At 39.0% G+C, this 18,345-nt stretch overlaps 1 protein-coding gene across 3 annotated transcripts; it reads right to left on the bottom strand.

Moving 5' to 3' along the window:
• Positions 1-3,004: 3,004 nt before the first annotated feature.
• LOC144002742 (putative cytochrome P450 120) lies at positions 3,005-17,517 on the bottom strand. Of its 3 annotated transcripts, XM_077498218.1 has the most exons (12): positions 17,127-17,517; positions 16,351-16,428; positions 16,091-16,172; positions 15,449-15,484; positions 14,948-15,087; positions 13,092-13,215; positions 12,867-13,011; positions 12,325-12,435; positions 9,266-9,393; positions 8,597-8,683; positions 5,576-5,663; positions 3,005-4,705 (listed from the first exon to the last, which is right to left on the bottom strand). In XM_077498218.1, exons 1-12 carry the CDS (start codon positions 17,314-17,316, stop codon positions 4,538-4,540), a joined length of 1,377 nt encoding a protein of 458 aa, XP_077354344.1. In that variant the 5' UTR covers positions 17,317-17,517; the 3' UTR covers positions 3,005-4,537. The 3 variants fall into 3 exon arrangements, with proteins under 3 accessions (XP_077354344.1, XP_077354345.1, XP_077354346.1); XM_077498219.1 differs by lacking the exon at positions 8,597-8,683; XM_077498220.1 differs by lacking the exons at positions 3,005-4,705; positions 5,576-5,663 and having other exon boundaries at positions 8,596-8,736.
• Positions 17,518-18,345: the final 828 nt, after the last annotated feature.

An 18,345-nucleotide genomic window follows, 5' to 3' on the forward strand; every position in this document is an offset into this window, starting at 1 on the left:
GGAGTTTGCATGTTCTCCCCGTGCCCGCGTGGGTCTTCTCCGGGTACTCCGGTCTCCTCCCACATTCCAAAGACATGCATGGCAGGTTAATTGGGCGCTCCGAATTGTCCCTAGGTGTGCGTGTGAGTGTGGATGGTTGTTCGTCTCTGTGTGCCCTGCGGTTGGTTGGCAACCAGTCCAGGGTGTCCCCCGCCTACTGCCCAGAGCCAGCTGAGATAGGCGCCAGCAGACCCCGCGACCCTTGTGAGGAATAAGCGGTCAAGAAAATGGATGGATGGATGGATATATATATATATATATATATATATATATATATATATATATATATATATATATATATATATATATATATATATATATATATATATATATAAGACACAACCCAAAACACTAATTTTGCAGCTTTGTTGGAATTTTTGTGAATGTGCAAAGTGTGGTGAATTGACTTGTAAATGTTGGCTTGTACTTATCATGGCTTTGATGATATCAGTTAATCCAGTTGTATTACTTTTTAATGTTTTAAAAGCATCATTAGTTTTAAAGGCCTATCCTCAACTTTGCATTACATCAGATGGCTTTGGCTACTCACTCACTGCCAGTTTTCTTTTTACTGTATCTGCTCCACCTCCCTATACATGAGTCATAGTTTAAAAAAAAAAGTCACCTGCCCATTACACTTTGTGGCCAGGAAGAAAGCAGTGGAGACACAGGTAAGAAAAAGAAAAAAAAAAAAAAAAGTGCACTATCAATGCTTGGAGATACCATCTTCACATGATCAAATCTATTTTTACCTTGTCAATAATGAAGGTGAGAAGCCAGTTTGACAGTCAAATGAATGTCACGATCTAAGCGCAGTGGACCCAGTACAGCAGTTGCAGGAGAGTGCGGTTGTGCAGCAAAGGAAGATAAATGAGACAATTAAACATGACTTGATGGCACCTCAGTGACTAATGATGTTTCCTTCCTCCCTGTCTGAGGACACACAAACACACTTGCTCGTAAGTAAGCACTGAGAGTCTGTGCTTGTGTGTGTGTGTGTGTTTCCAGGCGGATTAAAGAGACTGTTTTATGGTTTCCATTTCTATATGAACGGTTTGAGGCATCGAATAAGATTGATAGTGCGGATAACAAATTTACTTTTGAGTTTTAGACTTTCTCAATAGTATGCTATGTAATGTAAATGTTTTTCATGTTAGATTTGATGCCTTAACACAAAGGAAAAATAAGTGATGGCTCATTACTCTTAAAAAAATAAAAATAATAAAAAAACTAAATTGGCTTAGTACGTTAATATTGTAGTGTATCAGATATAACCATTATGCCCTGCCACGCAGAGCAAAACTCTGTAATTGATGCCCTTGTAAAAATGTTCATAAATGCCTGCACGACTGCAGCAAAGCACGTTTTTTGTCAACTGAAACTCATCAACTCAATGTTAACACAGTGCCTTGGTGGCAGGAGGCTACACGATAGCAACAAAAACACCACTTTCTAATAAAGCTACCCAACTCACTTCAACATAGTTTCTTGGCACTAAAATGCCACAAGACGGCGACCTGCTTTGGATAACCGCATAAACGTCAATGTGTGGATATGTATTTGAGCCTCTTGTAAAATAAATAAATAAATAAATTAAAAAAAAAAAACGTCTGGTAATTTTAACCTTCACATTTTTTCAGATTTTAAGTAAGTCAAAAGAAATGTAAAAATATTTGGTAATAATAATAATTAATAAATATGACGTGAAAATTACCTGCAATAAGGTTACAAAACTGAGATAGCTTAGCTTATAACCTGGACCCTTTCTAAGCAATTGACTGCGCTAACCATTGCAAATCCGTCTCGATACTTAAACAACAACAAAATGTGTAATGTGAAGCACTTACTGCACACTTGTTACGTGTTCGCAGGTACAGACTGTATTAGCTTTGTGCTTAGCTAACTTCCTGTTGTGTTTAAGGTGGGACTGAGTGGAAGCCCGCATGTGATAATTAGGTTGTCTCATTAAAATGGACGCCAGGCTTTGTTGTGCCATCTGGAGCCACTGTCCTACCTCCTGTTGACTTGCCAATTTGAGCCTCTTGTTCCTGGACAACACACGTTTATATCTCTGTGTGTGTGTGAGGCGCATGTTGCCAGCTGGATGTCCCCAATTGGCTCTTTCAAAAATAAGACCTTAAATGAATCCCTGTCTTCTATCCCGTTGTACAAAACTCTCAATTTTGTGATAATTAATGCTAGAAATTTTGGATAACGTTATGTAATTTGAAACACAGTAGCCTATATTTAATTTAATGTATGAATGTCAGTCAACAATTGTATGCACACAATTGGACACTTGAGCTGCTACTTGCTTTTCAATGAGTAGCACTGTGTTGCTGTAATTTATGCCAGTGCAAGCTAAATATGACTTAAACCACTTCTGCTTGCCACATTCTTTGCACAGTTGCATTGACTGTATTGTATGCTGGGCACAAAGGAGAGTCACATATAAATAAGGATTTCCACATATTTGCACATGAATGCATTGCTGATGTCTATCACATGCCTTGAGAATTCTGGCTCAAATATGCAGCCCAAGACCTTTCGAACCTTTGTTTATTCATGTCTGAATTTCTTTTGTTTTTATGTTAGTACTATTCAAATTGATTCTGATATTAATCATTTGAATTAAAAATACATATACTGTCAAAAATAAATAAATAAAAAATATATATACACATTCAAAGGGTGACGATGTTTCAAATTGAAAGTTGGCGTTGTTTTCTGGCTATATCAAGTTAAATATTGCATCATATTAAAGGTGCGATGAATGGTATTTTAGTATGTAGACTAATTATATATACTTTCCTAATTCATCTTCCTAAAAATGTAGTATATGTGCTATAAAAGCAAACATGTTTCAAAATAGTATAAAAAAAAATACAAATAAATGGAAATGATGGGTTTTGTCCATATTCCTGCACATCTCGTGTTGATTTTTCCAGCTAATGACTCACACAACTCAAGATGACTGTTTTATTATGAAATAAACAGTTACAATGTCCACATCATCCTAAAATTTAAGCATTTTTCAAACACATTGCAAATATTGTCTTGTTCATGATTCACACAAGTCAAGATTTAACTCAAAACATCATGAGGGAATGCAGTCACGTTCCATTTCCAACATCCATGATGACGGTGCAGCATCTTGAACATTTTGTCTGTCATTGTGCACATCCTTCTTTGAAATCGATTCAGCAAGGTAAAAGAAAACCAAAGGAATAAAAACATCATGGAAAGGAAGAGTGGCTGTTGTCGTCAATTGTTGTTGGGAGATGTGGCTGGTGGATGAAGGGCAGTGAGTCATCCTGCTCTTAACAAGAACCACACAATACCAGATGCAGTGTGATGTACATCGACAAGCACGTGCGTTTGTGTCTGTGCGCGCGCATATGTGAAGTGTTCTTTCTGCGGTATTATGATTCAGTGCATCCATGTTTTCAGGCCAAGCACAGTAGGTTGTATTTGCCGGGCATATATCAATCTAACGTTTCTAAACTGACCTCATTTGGTATAAAAGTACAGCTAGAAAATACATTATTGAGCATGTGAAGTATTTAATATTGCAGCTATTTTTTTTTTTTTCAGTCATTGTGATTTAAAAAAAAAAATTTTTTAATTGATTTAAATATTGTGCAGAAAGCTAATATGTAGCCCATACAGAAAGCCTTTTTTTTTTCTTTCAGTCATTGTGATTTTTAAAATAAATCTTAATTCATTTAAATATTGTACCACTAATTTTGTATATTGTACTACTGATGTTATTTTTTTTAAAGCTAATATGTAGCCCATATAGAAGAGAAATGCAGTATATTTTACTATCCCAAATAAACACACACAAAAAAAATGCAATTTCAGCAATTGAGTGATATTTAAATGACCCGCTAAGACACACAAAAAAAACTTTCAATACCAAAGTAATTGTTGTTGTGACATTTTACAGTAACAGACTTCTTTGGTGAAAGTCAACTTGACCAACAAACATTGGCCTATGAACATTAATTCTTGCTTATTAGCTCCAAAGTAATTCTTTGCTAATTGTCATTGAGATATCTAATGAGAGCTGATCTCCGCTTGGATGATGATTCATGAGCTGCAAATAATCAGTTCTTGCAAATAACCAGGTTAGCGTGTGTGTACGTGTGTGAGGATGCTAAAAGGAAGCAAGTCAATGTCAGTATGACGAACTGTTGCTAAGCAGTGCTGGTTGCTAGGTGGTGAAACGTGGCAAAAAGGGGGGGAGACATGGGGGGGTCGACACTTTTGCAGTCAGTGACGGAATCTGAGGGTTTACCTCAACGTGTGTGCGCATGTGCGTGTCTGTTTTCACAATACACTCCAGGAGGAATGCAACTTTATTTTTGTAACCTTATCAATGCATTCAGAGAAATTATCGTTCACACGATGCTGAATGTGTAGCAGGGATTCTCTATGCTTCCATTCCCTATTTTGCATTTTTGTTTTTACTACCCAGTTTTACCCTTTTATATTTTCATCTCGACGTGGTGTCGTTCCCATCAGTCCTTGCCAACTCCGTACGAGTGAAGGAAACAGTTGGGGGGTTGACGGGCCGAGACACAGGCAGCCATTTGTAGTCCAGGTTTTGTGATGCCGGGTCCAGACACCAGTCGTAGTGCTTTAAGAGGTAGGTGCATGCTTCCTGAACAAAAACACAACACGTTACATTTGTTTACATCTTTTCTACTTGTCGAAGAATAATATTCCATGCTGTTACCGACAATGTTGCTCTATGCTCCACGTCACAACAACCCCCTTTATTTTATTCTTTGCACGACGAGTATCAAAGCTTGCTGATATCAAAGCCACTCATCCCTATTGGCTAATACCAACCACGCGACGGTTGGCCCACCGCCCTCTGATTTCTGAATGAAGATTAACCCGAGGGGGAGGGGCGGGATGAACACGCCAGGGGAAGACGAAGGGGGTGAAAGAAGTGATGGAATGGAGGATGGAAGATGAGGACAAGGGAGGAGGATGGGGGAAGGCGATGAGTCACATCTATGACCTAGATCCCTGCGGTCTACTTTTCACACTGGTCACGCCCTCTCGTGTGTGCGTGCGTGTGCTTGGAAGGGATTCTGTCTGTTTTATTGCCATGACCGAATAGCGAGGAACATGTGCTGTGTTAGTGGAAAACAAACGAGGCGCACACATCCCAACAATTAGGCTGAATTTAAAATTCCCCCAGTGTAATTAAAATATTAAATAAAGAGTAAATATTAAACCTGTTTAACTACAATTACAATAATGAGAAGAGCAGATACCAAATAAATAAATTAACAGTACTATTCAAACCCCCGGTTAGGGTGAATGTTGCCTTTCGGAGCGGTTGGTGATTTCAGCAGGAAATTGCCGTCTGATATTGATGGCACACGCAACACAGCGCAAGTCTAGGAATTGAACATGGAATTTTTTTTTATTTTTTTTTAGCTCTTTTCAATGCTCTAAAAACTCTGTTTACATTTTCCAATTCAGAAATGGCGCTGGTGTATTTTTGGTTCTTGCGCACCTTAAGGAAGACGTCCGTAAGTTTCATACCAATGCAGTTTCGAGATCCACTGCCAAAGGAACAAAGAAAGTGCTTGTGGTCTGCATTCCTATGAAAAAAAAAAAAACATAGTTAAATGATTGCAGAAAAAATGCTAAATATGTGCAGAGAGGGTTAAAGGACAAGGAATTCAATTGTTTTCTAAACATGACTAAAATTGGGTTTATTGCAATGGGTAAACAATGATCACTTAATGCTGTGTGATTGTTAGCTACAAAGTGTTTGATTTATCACTTGCAATTTTAAATTGCAAATGGTAGGCTACAATGCTAGTTTATAAAAGTAATTGGTTGCAGTTTATTTTCACCCTAAATACAATGCAGTATATTGACCTACAGGACACATCAGAAATAGAACTTTATACTGTAGCTAATGTAAAGAATAAGATACATTTGAAATAAACAGATGTGAACTGCCGGTTTAGAAACATCGTGTTGATACAGTCCACAAACCCCAGCCCGATCACTCCTAATGCATCCTGAAACCTGAGCTCTGATTAAAGGAAAACAGGAAGCATTAGTGTGTGTGAAAGACAGTCTAAGTGTTATTTGCAGCAACCAATAATAGTTTAATTCACCAGAAGGCTAATCATGAAGAAGCAGGATGCAGCAGACAATTCTGGAAGCCCAGAGAGGAAATATTTTCAAGAAATTCAACATCAGCGATCAAACACGCTGAAAATGGCGGAAGTGATTGAGAGACGTAGATTCTAATCTAATCCTTGACTTTTCCGTAAAGGCTTTATTGGATAACTTTGGTGGAAATTGAGCACCATTTTGAAATGTACACGATTGGCTCCACCTTGCTAAAAGTTGTGATTCCAGCTGAAGAATCACAAAACATGATGTTGCCACCACAATGGTTCATAATGCTGTTCTTTTGGTGACCAGTGCCATGTTTGTCACAAGTATACTGATTGGAATTATGGACAAAAAGTTATTTATAATCTCATGCAGCCAAAGCTGATTTTTATGTATTTATGTATTTATTTATTTAGTTTTGCCATAATTCAAATTGCATACTTTTTCTTCCCCTCTCCAAAAAATGTTGTACAGGTTATAGATCACGTTATTGTTGAAAAAAGTTCTGCAATTATTTTTCTTGGTCCTTGCATTTGAACAGGGGTGTGTAGACTTTTATATCCACTGTTTATCCTCCTGACTACCAGGACAAAAAATATTGTCCAAATCATGTTTATTTTGATATTCCCCAGTCTTTGCGAAGTAACTGGAATAGTGCAAAAGAATTTTTGAAAAAAAAGTTTTTATTTTTAAGATCTGATGTGTCCACTACAGAGGACATTTTTTTTAAACTTAAATGGTAGGCTCAAATGTGTTCTTAAGAGTCTTGTAGAAAACATGCTAACAACATTTAAAGCCTAAATTTGTTCAATAAAAAGTGTTATACAGTACACTTAGTTTTAAAAAGGTCCACTACAGAGGACAAATTTGAATTGCTGGTAGTCAGGAGGATATGAGGTGCTCATTTTAATATCCTCTTTAAATTAATAGGAGACATATCACTACTCATGCAGCGGAAACTTCCTCTTCAAAGATCTACAGAAGATTACAAGCTGCGGTAGCTTGATTTCTTATCTGCGTACGGCAGCATTTCCAACTCGTGTATCTACGTCCACAGTCTGTGTGGGCGTCCGCCCGATAGGACGATAATGCAGCGACTCTACTATTTGCTTCAGACTGGAAAAGCACACATACACAAGCTGATTATACCGTAGAAGGACACACAATATGCGCATCCATCTTACTAAACACACAAAAATGCTGATTGGGTTATACTGGAGTTCTAGGTGGGCTTGTTATGCAAGAGGACTGCAGTCATTCAAACAAGCAGGCAGGTGGCAAGAAAAGGAGCCTGGCAACTATCAGGGCAGACAGGCAAACACCGTCCCCCAGGACGACTGACAGATGGACACGCTCAGTGGGTGGACGAGTGCGAACTAGGCCGGAAGAACAATAGAAAGATAAATACATCAGTCATGCGGTTTTGAGTGAATTAGAATATCTCTCAGTGTCAATCGAAATTAAGCACTATTCATTCTTGCAGTGGCAAAATGAGCTCACTGCAAGTGCCTTGAAGTGTCCAGTTGGTCCAAATGAGTCATACTTTGATTCAACCTTGCTTTTGGTGGCCTTGGAAGTGTATGATGTGATGCATAATATCGCCTGACATGAATCTTTTAGCACTCACAACCATCACCCATCATCACAGGTGTCTCAGATGTTGGAAAAAATGATGTCAAAGAACACATTTTCAAATAGAATACACATCTGCACACACAGAAGAGCCGGGGAATTCCCCCATTGGCAAAAGCAGGCATGAGCTGGCCAGAGTTACCATGGCAGCTGCATTCTTTTTTTTTTCTCTCTTCCTGCGGAAAAAGCTATTACTCAAAAATCTATACATTCCAAATATGACATTGTGTTTACCTTAATAGCTCACAATGGATCATGATGATTTGTCAACGCAAACGGATTACACCTTGAATATTCACTTTAGGATGGAACTATTAAACGATGGTTTACTATTATTAACTGATAAGGGGAATCCCAAATTGATTCCGGACATTTTACAGGAATTACCCTTATTTTCATTCTGAGCTGTGCTCACAAAAGGGAAAAAAAATGAGATAGGATCTGCTCTGACTCATTTTTCTGTATCCCATCCCATTCCACCAGGCATTATAGGAGAGAAAATGAGAAAACAGCTTCTCCCCCTCCCCGTGAGCACGCATTCACACACCCCACACACGTGCAAACACGCACACACTGGGTCACTCCTATTGGTAGACACAGCATCAGGTGACCCGCTACCATGGCAGCAGGCTCCGACATAGACACATTCATAGCTTTTGCCTCTTTGCTGCGGTTGAATGAAGGAGTATGAATGAAAATAAACAGGTGAATGGTGGCAATGAATGAATGGCGGCACTGCAGACTGGGGGTGTGAAGGAGGGAAACGAACCAGATCAGGTTGTGATGGATGCCGCTGTTTCTTTGTTCAGCATGCGAGTGGGTTCTTGTGCGGCAAACTAATTTGAAGTCTTTCTGGCTGCACAGATGACGACTGGGTCAGATTTGTGCATTCAGGTGATGCTAATTTGTCTTCATTGGTTCCCATGGAAACAAAGTAATATGAATGGATTTAAAAAAAAATGTTTGCAGTTTAAAACGTTCAACATTGAACTACCACAAAGACGAGTTCATGGAAGTATAAATTTAACAATTATTGATTTGTACAGTGGTATAGAACTGTAAAGCATCATACTGATGTTTTAGCATTAAAATGACATCACATTTGCTCATGGTCAGGTACTGACCAATCACGGCTCACCTGTTTTCTCAGTGTAGTCATGTGGTATTCGCAAGCTGACCCGTGATTGGTTTTACTTGTTACATCAGTGATGCCATTTTCACCTGACAGCAAGTGGCAAAATGCCCCCCCCCCAAGAGATGGATAAAAAAATAGTTGGCTTTTGCTGCTTCATTCATATTCCACAAACGCAATATTAATCAGAATGCTGTTTAAACAAGTGTGGGCACAGAGGACATATTATTGTCAAGAACTAACGTATTTTTAGGTTTGACTCCCCCTTTTATGTCATTTATTCAGACCACAGACTGTGTTACTAACCTCCCGCTCCATCTCTCTGGCAGAAAGCTGTCAGGCTGCTCAAACACCTGCGGGTCCCTGTGGACAGCATGACTGATATAGATGGCACCATATCCCTTTGGGACATGAAAACCTGCAAGTGTAGTGTCCTGCACACACAAATACACAATCACACATAACATTAGTGACAATACAAAATGACACAGGTCAAAATATGACAAAGATGGGAGACTTTTGAACATGATTGAATACCCATTTTTCAAAAAACTTTCCTGAGGCCTTTTCTCACTGAGCTCTAAGTGGAAAAAAGTCACCTTGGGGCAAAAAGCCCACTCACCAAATTCACCTTTTCACTGCATCCATTAGTGGCTTCACTAATGGACTGCCACCCAACATAATCACTGTTCTTTTTTCTTATAGCCCCCTTTCTCATTTCTACCCCAGCCTCTCTCTACTGGAGTGGAAAATCTGCTAAAAAATCTCTTTCTTTCTCCTTGTTCTCGCTGTGACATGACCGCCCTTGTGGAGTTCATTCACTTTCTCTCTACACATACACACACTTTCAAGTTTGTAAAAACACGCATATTTTAGTTCCAGCTGACGGTGCTTCTACTTTTTCCACGTGACAGTGCATACTAATTGTCATTTAGCCATCTGCGCCCACACATGACACAAGCTCATCATTTCACTCCTTATGCGTTTCTATGCATCCTCAAGCATAGTGGTACAAGGTTATCTTCGTTAACTAAAACTAACAAAATAACTAAACTAAAATTCACAAAACATTTTCGTTAACAAAATAAAATTAAACGAAAATGCTATTAAAAAAAAAAAGTAAAACTAACTGAAACTACATTTTACATTTACAAAACGAATTAAAACTAACTGTAATTATTGTGAAAATGTCCTGCGTTTTTGTCGTTGGTAATTAATTTAATACATGAGCCTTAAATGTGATTTAAGTATGTTTATTTCAATATCAAAAGGAATAAGGACGTTTGAACGTGTGTTGCACGTGACGTGACGTCATCTTGCAGCAGCCAATAGAAAAGCACCTTCAGATGACGTAGCTTCTTGCGGACAATTTTGCATTTGACTTTTGGCTCGCAAGAAGTGCGTTAACTTTTTTCATTTTATCATAATATTTATTTAATCTTGCACACAAGTAATACTGTACATATTTTTTTAAAACAAAAACTAATACTAAAACTAAGGATTATTTAAATAATTAAAACTAATAAAAAAATAACACCGCCACCCTGAAAACTAATTAAAACTAACTACATTTAAAAAACAAAACTCAAAACAAAATAAAAACTAACTGTAATGAAAATTCCAAAATTATAATAACCCTGCTGTGATGATAAATAATTGTTTTTATACAGCAAATTACAGTATGCAAAGATGTGAAGTGTTTTGAATGTTTCTAAATACAAAGGATGTGGTTGCACTTTAAAATAGAAAGGGGAACTCAACTGTAGGCCCTATTCATCACAAATTATGTCTGTTTTAGTTTTTAGTTCAGTTAGATTGGTTTGTTAAGATTTCCTCAAGCTTTATAACAAGTAGTATAAACTTGTTCAAGTGTTTCTCCGCTCCAAAATGATCCCGAATCCCTTACGTCACGAGTCTGTGTTCCATGGAGGTCGCCGGCAATCAAAGTGTACTGAAGCATTTCCCAGAAGTGACAAATGACTTTCCACTCGGCTTCACAGCATCACTAGCGCACATCAGCCCCACCAGCAACCCCTCTGACTTCCATCCGGGGAAGCATACCCGATCAATCACACGGACGGATCAATGCCTCGGATTGGACTGTTACGTAAAGCCGCTTGATGAGGTTGCCAAAATCAAAATAGAGCTGGTGCATGTACAAGAGATGATGCTGGCCTGGGTGACTGATTAAGATGGAAGTTCTTCAAAGACTGGATTATGATGGATGTTTTTGTAATGCCAATGTCATTCGCAGTAGGTATGTAAGCGAATGACCACCAAAAATGGGTTATTCCTGTTTGCATTACAAATTGGTCCCAAATCGGAACAAATTGCAGGTTGGTCAAAAGATGGACCTTAACTCATTCAAACCCAGAAACGTCTAAATATGTTTTTGAAATACTTTGTGCTTCAATCACCAAAATCGTATTGATATTGATACCGTATGTATGTATATAGAGCGTACACAAGGCTTTGATGCAGGTTCTGACCTGACGAGGGCGCTTAAATGCAATGGCAGTTATTGCAAGAAACGGCCATTAAGTGGCAGCAGAGTATAAGAGATCAGCCAGGGTCATATTGCAACAAGCTCTTTTTGCCAGTGTTTTCAACAGGAATTTTGAATAACTATGAAACTATATTCTACCGAAAGAGGTTGCTTCAGTGAAAATGGCTGGGAGTGAATGAGTTAAGGTGATTCACTGAATTGTATATGGGAATGGAGAGGTGGTATTTTGTATACCTATTGATATATCCAGTGTCTGCCGAAAGCATTTGGTCTTTAAATGTGCTATATAAATAAAGTTGGATTTGAACTAACAAGTGCTAAATAATACTAATTTAAAATTTACTGTAAATAAAAAGAAATTACAAATATGTGTTCTCATTTTTGTTGTTACATTTCTTTAAAAAAAAAAAAATGTTAAACTACTATGAGTCTTCCTTATCCTTTCCTTGACCTCCAGCATTTGTAAAGAACAGACCATTTAATGCATTTACTGCAGTAGGTCGCCACCTAGAGGAAAACAGTACACTATACATAAATACAAAAAAGTGCACAGCTGAGGAGGACAAAGAATTAAAAACTTTGGGACATATATATATATATATATATATATATATATGAAAATTAAGAGCTTCTGTTTTACACATCTACACACTAACACTGACAAATTACATCTGTCTGACATATTTATCAACAACTTGTTGAATTTCCAAGCCAGCCTTATCATGCAAATATTTGCACTGTTGACTTTGACACAGTTTAAATCCAGTCCAACCAATTCCCCACTAATAACAGGAGGCACTCCTATTTTCCCTTTTCCTAATCTTCACACCATGAAAGTCATTATGTGGCTGATTCTTACACTTTCGGCTATCCTGCGTCCACCAATGAAAGGAGGCCAGAGCCTCTGAACTTCCAGCAGGACTCCTTGCAGATAATCAGCATCCATCAACGCTCGTTGACGAGTTTCTGCCTGAACAAGTGAAGGTCTTTCATTAAAAAAAAAAAAAGAAAAAAAAAAGATGTTCATAGCATAGTGTTATACAGAAAACAGCTGGCTATGGCTTGTATTTTCGCAGGTAAAAGATGCCGAAGATTAATAGCTTGACATTGTACACTACAAAAGTGTGCAATGAATTCAAGAATGATGCATTTAACAATGAAAAACATTGGCCAACATCCGCATTCATTCACCTGTTCACTTAACACACTGCAGGGTGTCACTCCAGCCTGGTACTACACTGATCAGATGGAATGAAATTTTGACAAACAGGGTTCATAATAGGATGTTTAATATTGTAGTTTACTCACTAAAGAAACCTATATAACAAACACAAATTGTGAGCCCTGAGCAGAGTTTTATCGCCATCCTCTCACCCCCATTTTTTTCTTTTGTCATTGTACCTTTTCATTCCCACTTAAAGCCACAGTGAACGAGGTGAGCAGTGATGCCAGAGCTTTTGGGATGAGGGCTGAGATGAACAGCAGCAAATGCTGGGAAGCACAGGCTGAGTCGGGCAGCGGCAGAGACCTCAAGCAGCCCACAAAACTGGAGACGGAGAAGTGGGAGCAACTGACGGCTGGCAATGTTCAGGCAAAATTGTCTTGTTTTTGATGCATTCTACATACCCCTCTGCCTCATTCTCCAGTTTGTCTTTGATGATTTCCATCAGCTGGTCTCTGGCCTCCAAGGCCACGGAAAAACCCGATGACCACAAAGGGACCTTTACATTGACCGGCGCAGAGATGAGACCTGCATAAGTAATTGTAGAAAGTTTTTTTTCTTTTTGTCATCGAGCTGAAAGAAGAAGATGAATTTAGCAATACCGTATATAACCCGCCAAAAAAGTGACACAACTCAACTTTATTTATAAAGCTCTTTAAATGTTAATGAATTTATTTATTTTTTGCATACCAGGAAAATTTAAGTTTGTTTCTCTTTCAACTGAAATGTATTAAATTAAATTGCACAGACAGTAAATCTAAATCTAATTCATGACAAATGTTAGGGTTTGGAGGGTAGAGGACCAAGGTGCAAGGAAACAGATGAAGCACGTAGAGGTGCAATCAAAAAGGGATTTAATTAAACAAAACGAGGAGGTAAAAAAGGATCTATCCATCCATCCATCCATCTTCTTCCGCTTATCCGGGGTCGGGTCGCGGGGGCAGCAGCTTCAGGAGGGAGACCCAGACTTCCCTCTCCCCAGCCACTTCAACCAGCTCCTCCGGTGGGATCCCAAGGCGTTCCCAGGCCAGCCGAGAGACATAGTCTCTCCAGCGTGTCCTGGGTTGCCCCCGGGGCCTCCCACCGGTGGGACATGCCCGGAACACCTCCCCAGGGAGGCGTCCCGGAGGCAATCGAACCAGATGCCCGAGCCACCTCAGCTGGCTCCTCTCAACGCGGAGGAGCAGCGGCTCGACTCCGAGTCCCTCCCGGATGACCGAGCTTCTCACCCCATCTCTAAGGGAGAGCCCGGAAACCCTGCGGAGGAAACTCATTTTGGCCGCTTGTATCCGGGATCTCGTTCTTTCGGTCACGACCCACAGCTCGTGACCATAGGGGAGGGTCGGAACGTAGATCGACCGGTAAATCGAGAGCTTTGCCTTTTGGCTCAGCTCTTTCTTTACCACGACGGACCGATACAGAGTCTGCATCACTGCAGACGCTGCACCGATCCGCCTGTCGATCTCCCGCTCCATCCTACCCTCACTCGTGAACAAGACCCCAAGATACTTGAACTCCTCCACTTGGGGCAGGATCTCATCCCCGACCCGAAGACGACACTCCAACCTTTTCCGACTGAGGACCATGGTCTCGGATTTGGAGGTGCTGATCCTCATCCCAACCGCTTCACACAAGCGGAAAAAAGGATCTAACTCAGAAAAACAATAACATCCAAAAAACAATCAAGGCAAACCATGGGGGAACCTTCAGGGCAAAAACCGGTCAGCATGACGTGAGGGAAACAATGAATCGACGCGGACAGCGGGGAGACAAGAAACTAAATACACATACACTAATTGACAATTAGACACAGCTGGGCAAGACACAAGTGGCAGAGGATGCTGATTGGTTGAGCAATGAGGAAGGCCAGGCAAACACAGGTGGACATGACAATGCTTGACAAGACTAGGGAGGCACACAAGGACAACAAAACAAAACACAGACAGATCATGGCTGAAACTTAAAGAAACATGAGGATAAACTCAAACAAAACCCGCTCAAAACTAGACCCTGACAAAAGCAAAGACAAAAAAACAAACCAAAGCCCAACCCAAACCATGACAACAAAATTTTGTCAACAAGTGTGACATGACCAAGATCCTACTGCCTTGATTTAAAATTGATTAGGCCAACTAAGAATCAGGCTCAGTTTGCATGTACGCCCAGCTTGATGCAAAAATGTTAAGGATTTTTTTGCACCCATATCAATCCAACTTTTAGTTGTAAAAAACAACCTAGTAGTATTGTTGTAACTTCTTACCATGCCAGTGCTGAGTGCAGAGCTGTGTGATTTTCTCGAAAAGTTCCGGCTGCTCGTCCGCATGTACGTTAAGAAAAAGACCCAAGACCAACTCTGTCCCCAGCCGCTTAAATGCAGTGTACACACACCGCGGCTCGCCACTGCACACAAACACGCAAAATTGTGCATTTTGACAGTCATGAAATTTTGAATTTGTTCACCAGTAACATGAAATTATAAAAACAAAAAGTTTGTAAAGACAGCAAAAGACTTTGAAAATGAGTGAGTGAGGAATATCAAGTATACAGAGTGTTGTTTCATCTTTTGTGATCTCACAATTCAAAACTTCTGTATTTTCTATAAAGCTTAGAACGCCCACCAATATGATGTTATATTACCAGATTGCAAGGCAAACTAACCTTTACTTAGGATTCATCCTCCTTCTTATGCTTTTATTTCAATTTCACATACATGATCATTGTGCAGCATTGGCTCTGTATTAAATTACAAATTATGCATTACCTGTGTATGAGATCCTTGAGACAGTGTTCACATAGCCTGGGGAAAAAAGGGGGGTGGGGGATTATGAAAACAAAAAAAACAAAAAAAACATATTCAAATCCCTTTTTCCCATGTACATTCACAAATAGGTAAATTACATTTATTTTGCAAAATTGTTCAATTGAAAGTGACCGCTTATAAAATTAGTTGTGTTGATGTGTTTGAATTGTTGTTTTGTTGTCTCATCGAATACTACAGTACATGTGCATCCTTTGGAAATACAATTATTGACATGGATGAATGCATATTTTTGAGTGCAACTGTATTCCGTAGCATTTTGCACATACAGTATTTACATATAAAGTTCCTTTTTGTGCAAGCCTACTTTTCACAATAAGTCTAAAAGAGGAAGTCTTATGTTGCAATTTTCACTATTTACTGACTGAATTCATCATTTTAAACTGTTATTTTTGTGCTGTCCTTACTTTTTGACACTAGAGCAAAGTACAAACTACGTCATTCAAAATCAATCTTTGATTTGGATGGCAAATAAGTGCACTTCAACTTGTTTTCTTTTACCTCAAATCAGCCATTCTCCCACATGCACTGTTAAACCAGTCATTCTAAACTGATGCTTGGGTCTAATTCCACTACTTCACCTACCTGGTGATGTAACCACTTGACGATTCTAAACTTCCAGTAAACAAGCTGGTGAAAGAGAGACGGAGAAGACAAGCCTTCTCACCTGAGAGATGTAAATATATATGCATTAATTGATGATTCACTGCTGTTCAGCAACAGTCACACAGGTGTCAACAAAGTCAGAAATTAATTGAATGGTGAGGTGACTCATCTAAACTTTCAAGTGACAGGCAGGGCATCTTGGGAGAGCTGTTAAATGATACGAGCTGCAGATATTTTACCATTAGTGGTAACAATGGTGTCACCGTACATATTGGTCATCACATCAGTCGGATCCTTCAGAAACACACTGGACTTCTCTGAAACAAATAAAAAAAAAAAAAGTAATATTAATACACGTGTATTTTTTAGGTCCAGCTCATATGGAATGAACTATGACAATGTATGGAGTTTTTTTCCCCTCTTTCCCAAGCTCAAGAGGGACTATCAATGGAGTAGCAGAGGATCATATGCATAGGAAAGTATCTTAGACTTCGGGGGGATACTTTAAAAGGAAAACTTGATTGCAATTTTGCTTTAAAATAAATATTTTGTGACAATTAAGGCCTAAACCTTTTCTGGCACCCCTTGTACATCAAATTGTATAAAACCTTTATAATAGTGTTATAGTTTGTGACACTTTTCTAGGGAATATTTTGGCCATAGTAAACAATACGTTACATTTGCTAATATGTAATATTAACATATGTAATAAGTATAGACTGAGTGAGGCTGCTAACAAAACATATCATTGCCCCCTGCAGCACCATCACGAGTCTCTCCCATGACAGATCACGCTAATTGTGCACTTATAGTTACAACATGATTATTAATGCTCTTTTTACCTGAGAGCGTCAAGATAGAAGACATAGGAATGACAAAAGGTCACTATAGGGACAACTTCAAGTGAATGTACACCCCAAAAGAGGAACACGTGTATAACTATAATAAAGCTTAGCTGTAATAACGCTTTTACCTCATGTTTGTTTGCATTTGAGTGGCACACAGGTACACATACCGCACAGCAGCTCCTTCATGCCCTGCGCCGAGCATACAAAGGTGGTGGGTCTGTTCAGCACTCGGCTTTGAAATACCCTGCTGCCGTGTTTCTCGATCTTCTCTTGGCAGAAAAGCACCGGATCCCGATAGAAGTCCAGCGACTTGTCCCCCAGCACTGACACACCTGCGTTGCCTGGTAGTTTTGACATAATGCAGACAAGGTGGGTGGGGGGGCGGTGAATGTTCTCTCGCCCAGGTGCCTCTTCGCCGCTGGTCCTCTCGCTCGAACTGACGAGTCTCAACTTTAATAAACTCGGTTCATCTTGGCAGTTTTTACCGTTTGATAGTCGTCATTTTACCGAAGTGACCTGCGGGTCAAATTACCACCATTACTTTCTCGGATGGTGCCAACCGTTGTACGTAAGACTGGTGCATTCACGTGCCCTCGGTAAATTAAGCGTCTTAAAACGATTCATGACGACGTAATTCACACGTCACATTTATCTATCTATTTATTTATTTATTTATTTACAGGCGAAATGTCAGGGATTTTCAAATGGCGTAACTACAACTTCAAGGCATATATCTGAGAACCTTTTCAAACAGGTTCCCAAAAAGTAAAAAAAATAAAAAACAAAATAAAATAAAATAAATAAATAAATAAATAAATAAATTAATAAATTAATAAATTAATAAATTAATAAATTAATAAATACAAGTTCAGTAATTTCTAAGTTAGTTGACCTCATTAATGCAACATTTGTCTAATAAAACACTTAAGAAACGATGACACCAAATTCCAGTTAACACCTCCTTTCAATAAATGTGTGATGTAACACTGGCCTCTAGCTACCTGACCTTGTCATTACATATGTAATATGCTGGACTTACATTATACAATGCAATGTAATACAATTATCATAATTAGCCTATATAGAAAAGGTCCATAATTAATTATGTACCTCTGTTCATTGCCTCAAATTACATTTTACTCGATAGATAGATAGATAGATAGATAGATAGATAGATAGATAGATAGATAGATAGATAGATAGATAGATAGATAGATAGATAGATAGATAGATAGATAGATAGATAGATAGATAGATAGATAGATAGAATTCCTGTTAAAATGTGTCCCCAACCATCCGACATATACGTGGTGATTTCTGTGGCTTGACCAAACTTGCAGCAGGCTCCGCCCCCTCAGTGTTCTACGTGTTGGGACTTGGTGTCTT

The sequence above is a fragment of the Festucalex cinctus genome, chromosome 15 (assembly GCF_051991245.1).
Source record: "Festucalex cinctus isolate MCC-2025b chromosome 15, RoL_Fcin_1.0, whole genome shotgun sequence".
NCBI lineage: Eukaryota > Metazoa > Chordata > Actinopteri > Syngnathiformes > Syngnathidae > Festucalex > Festucalex cinctus.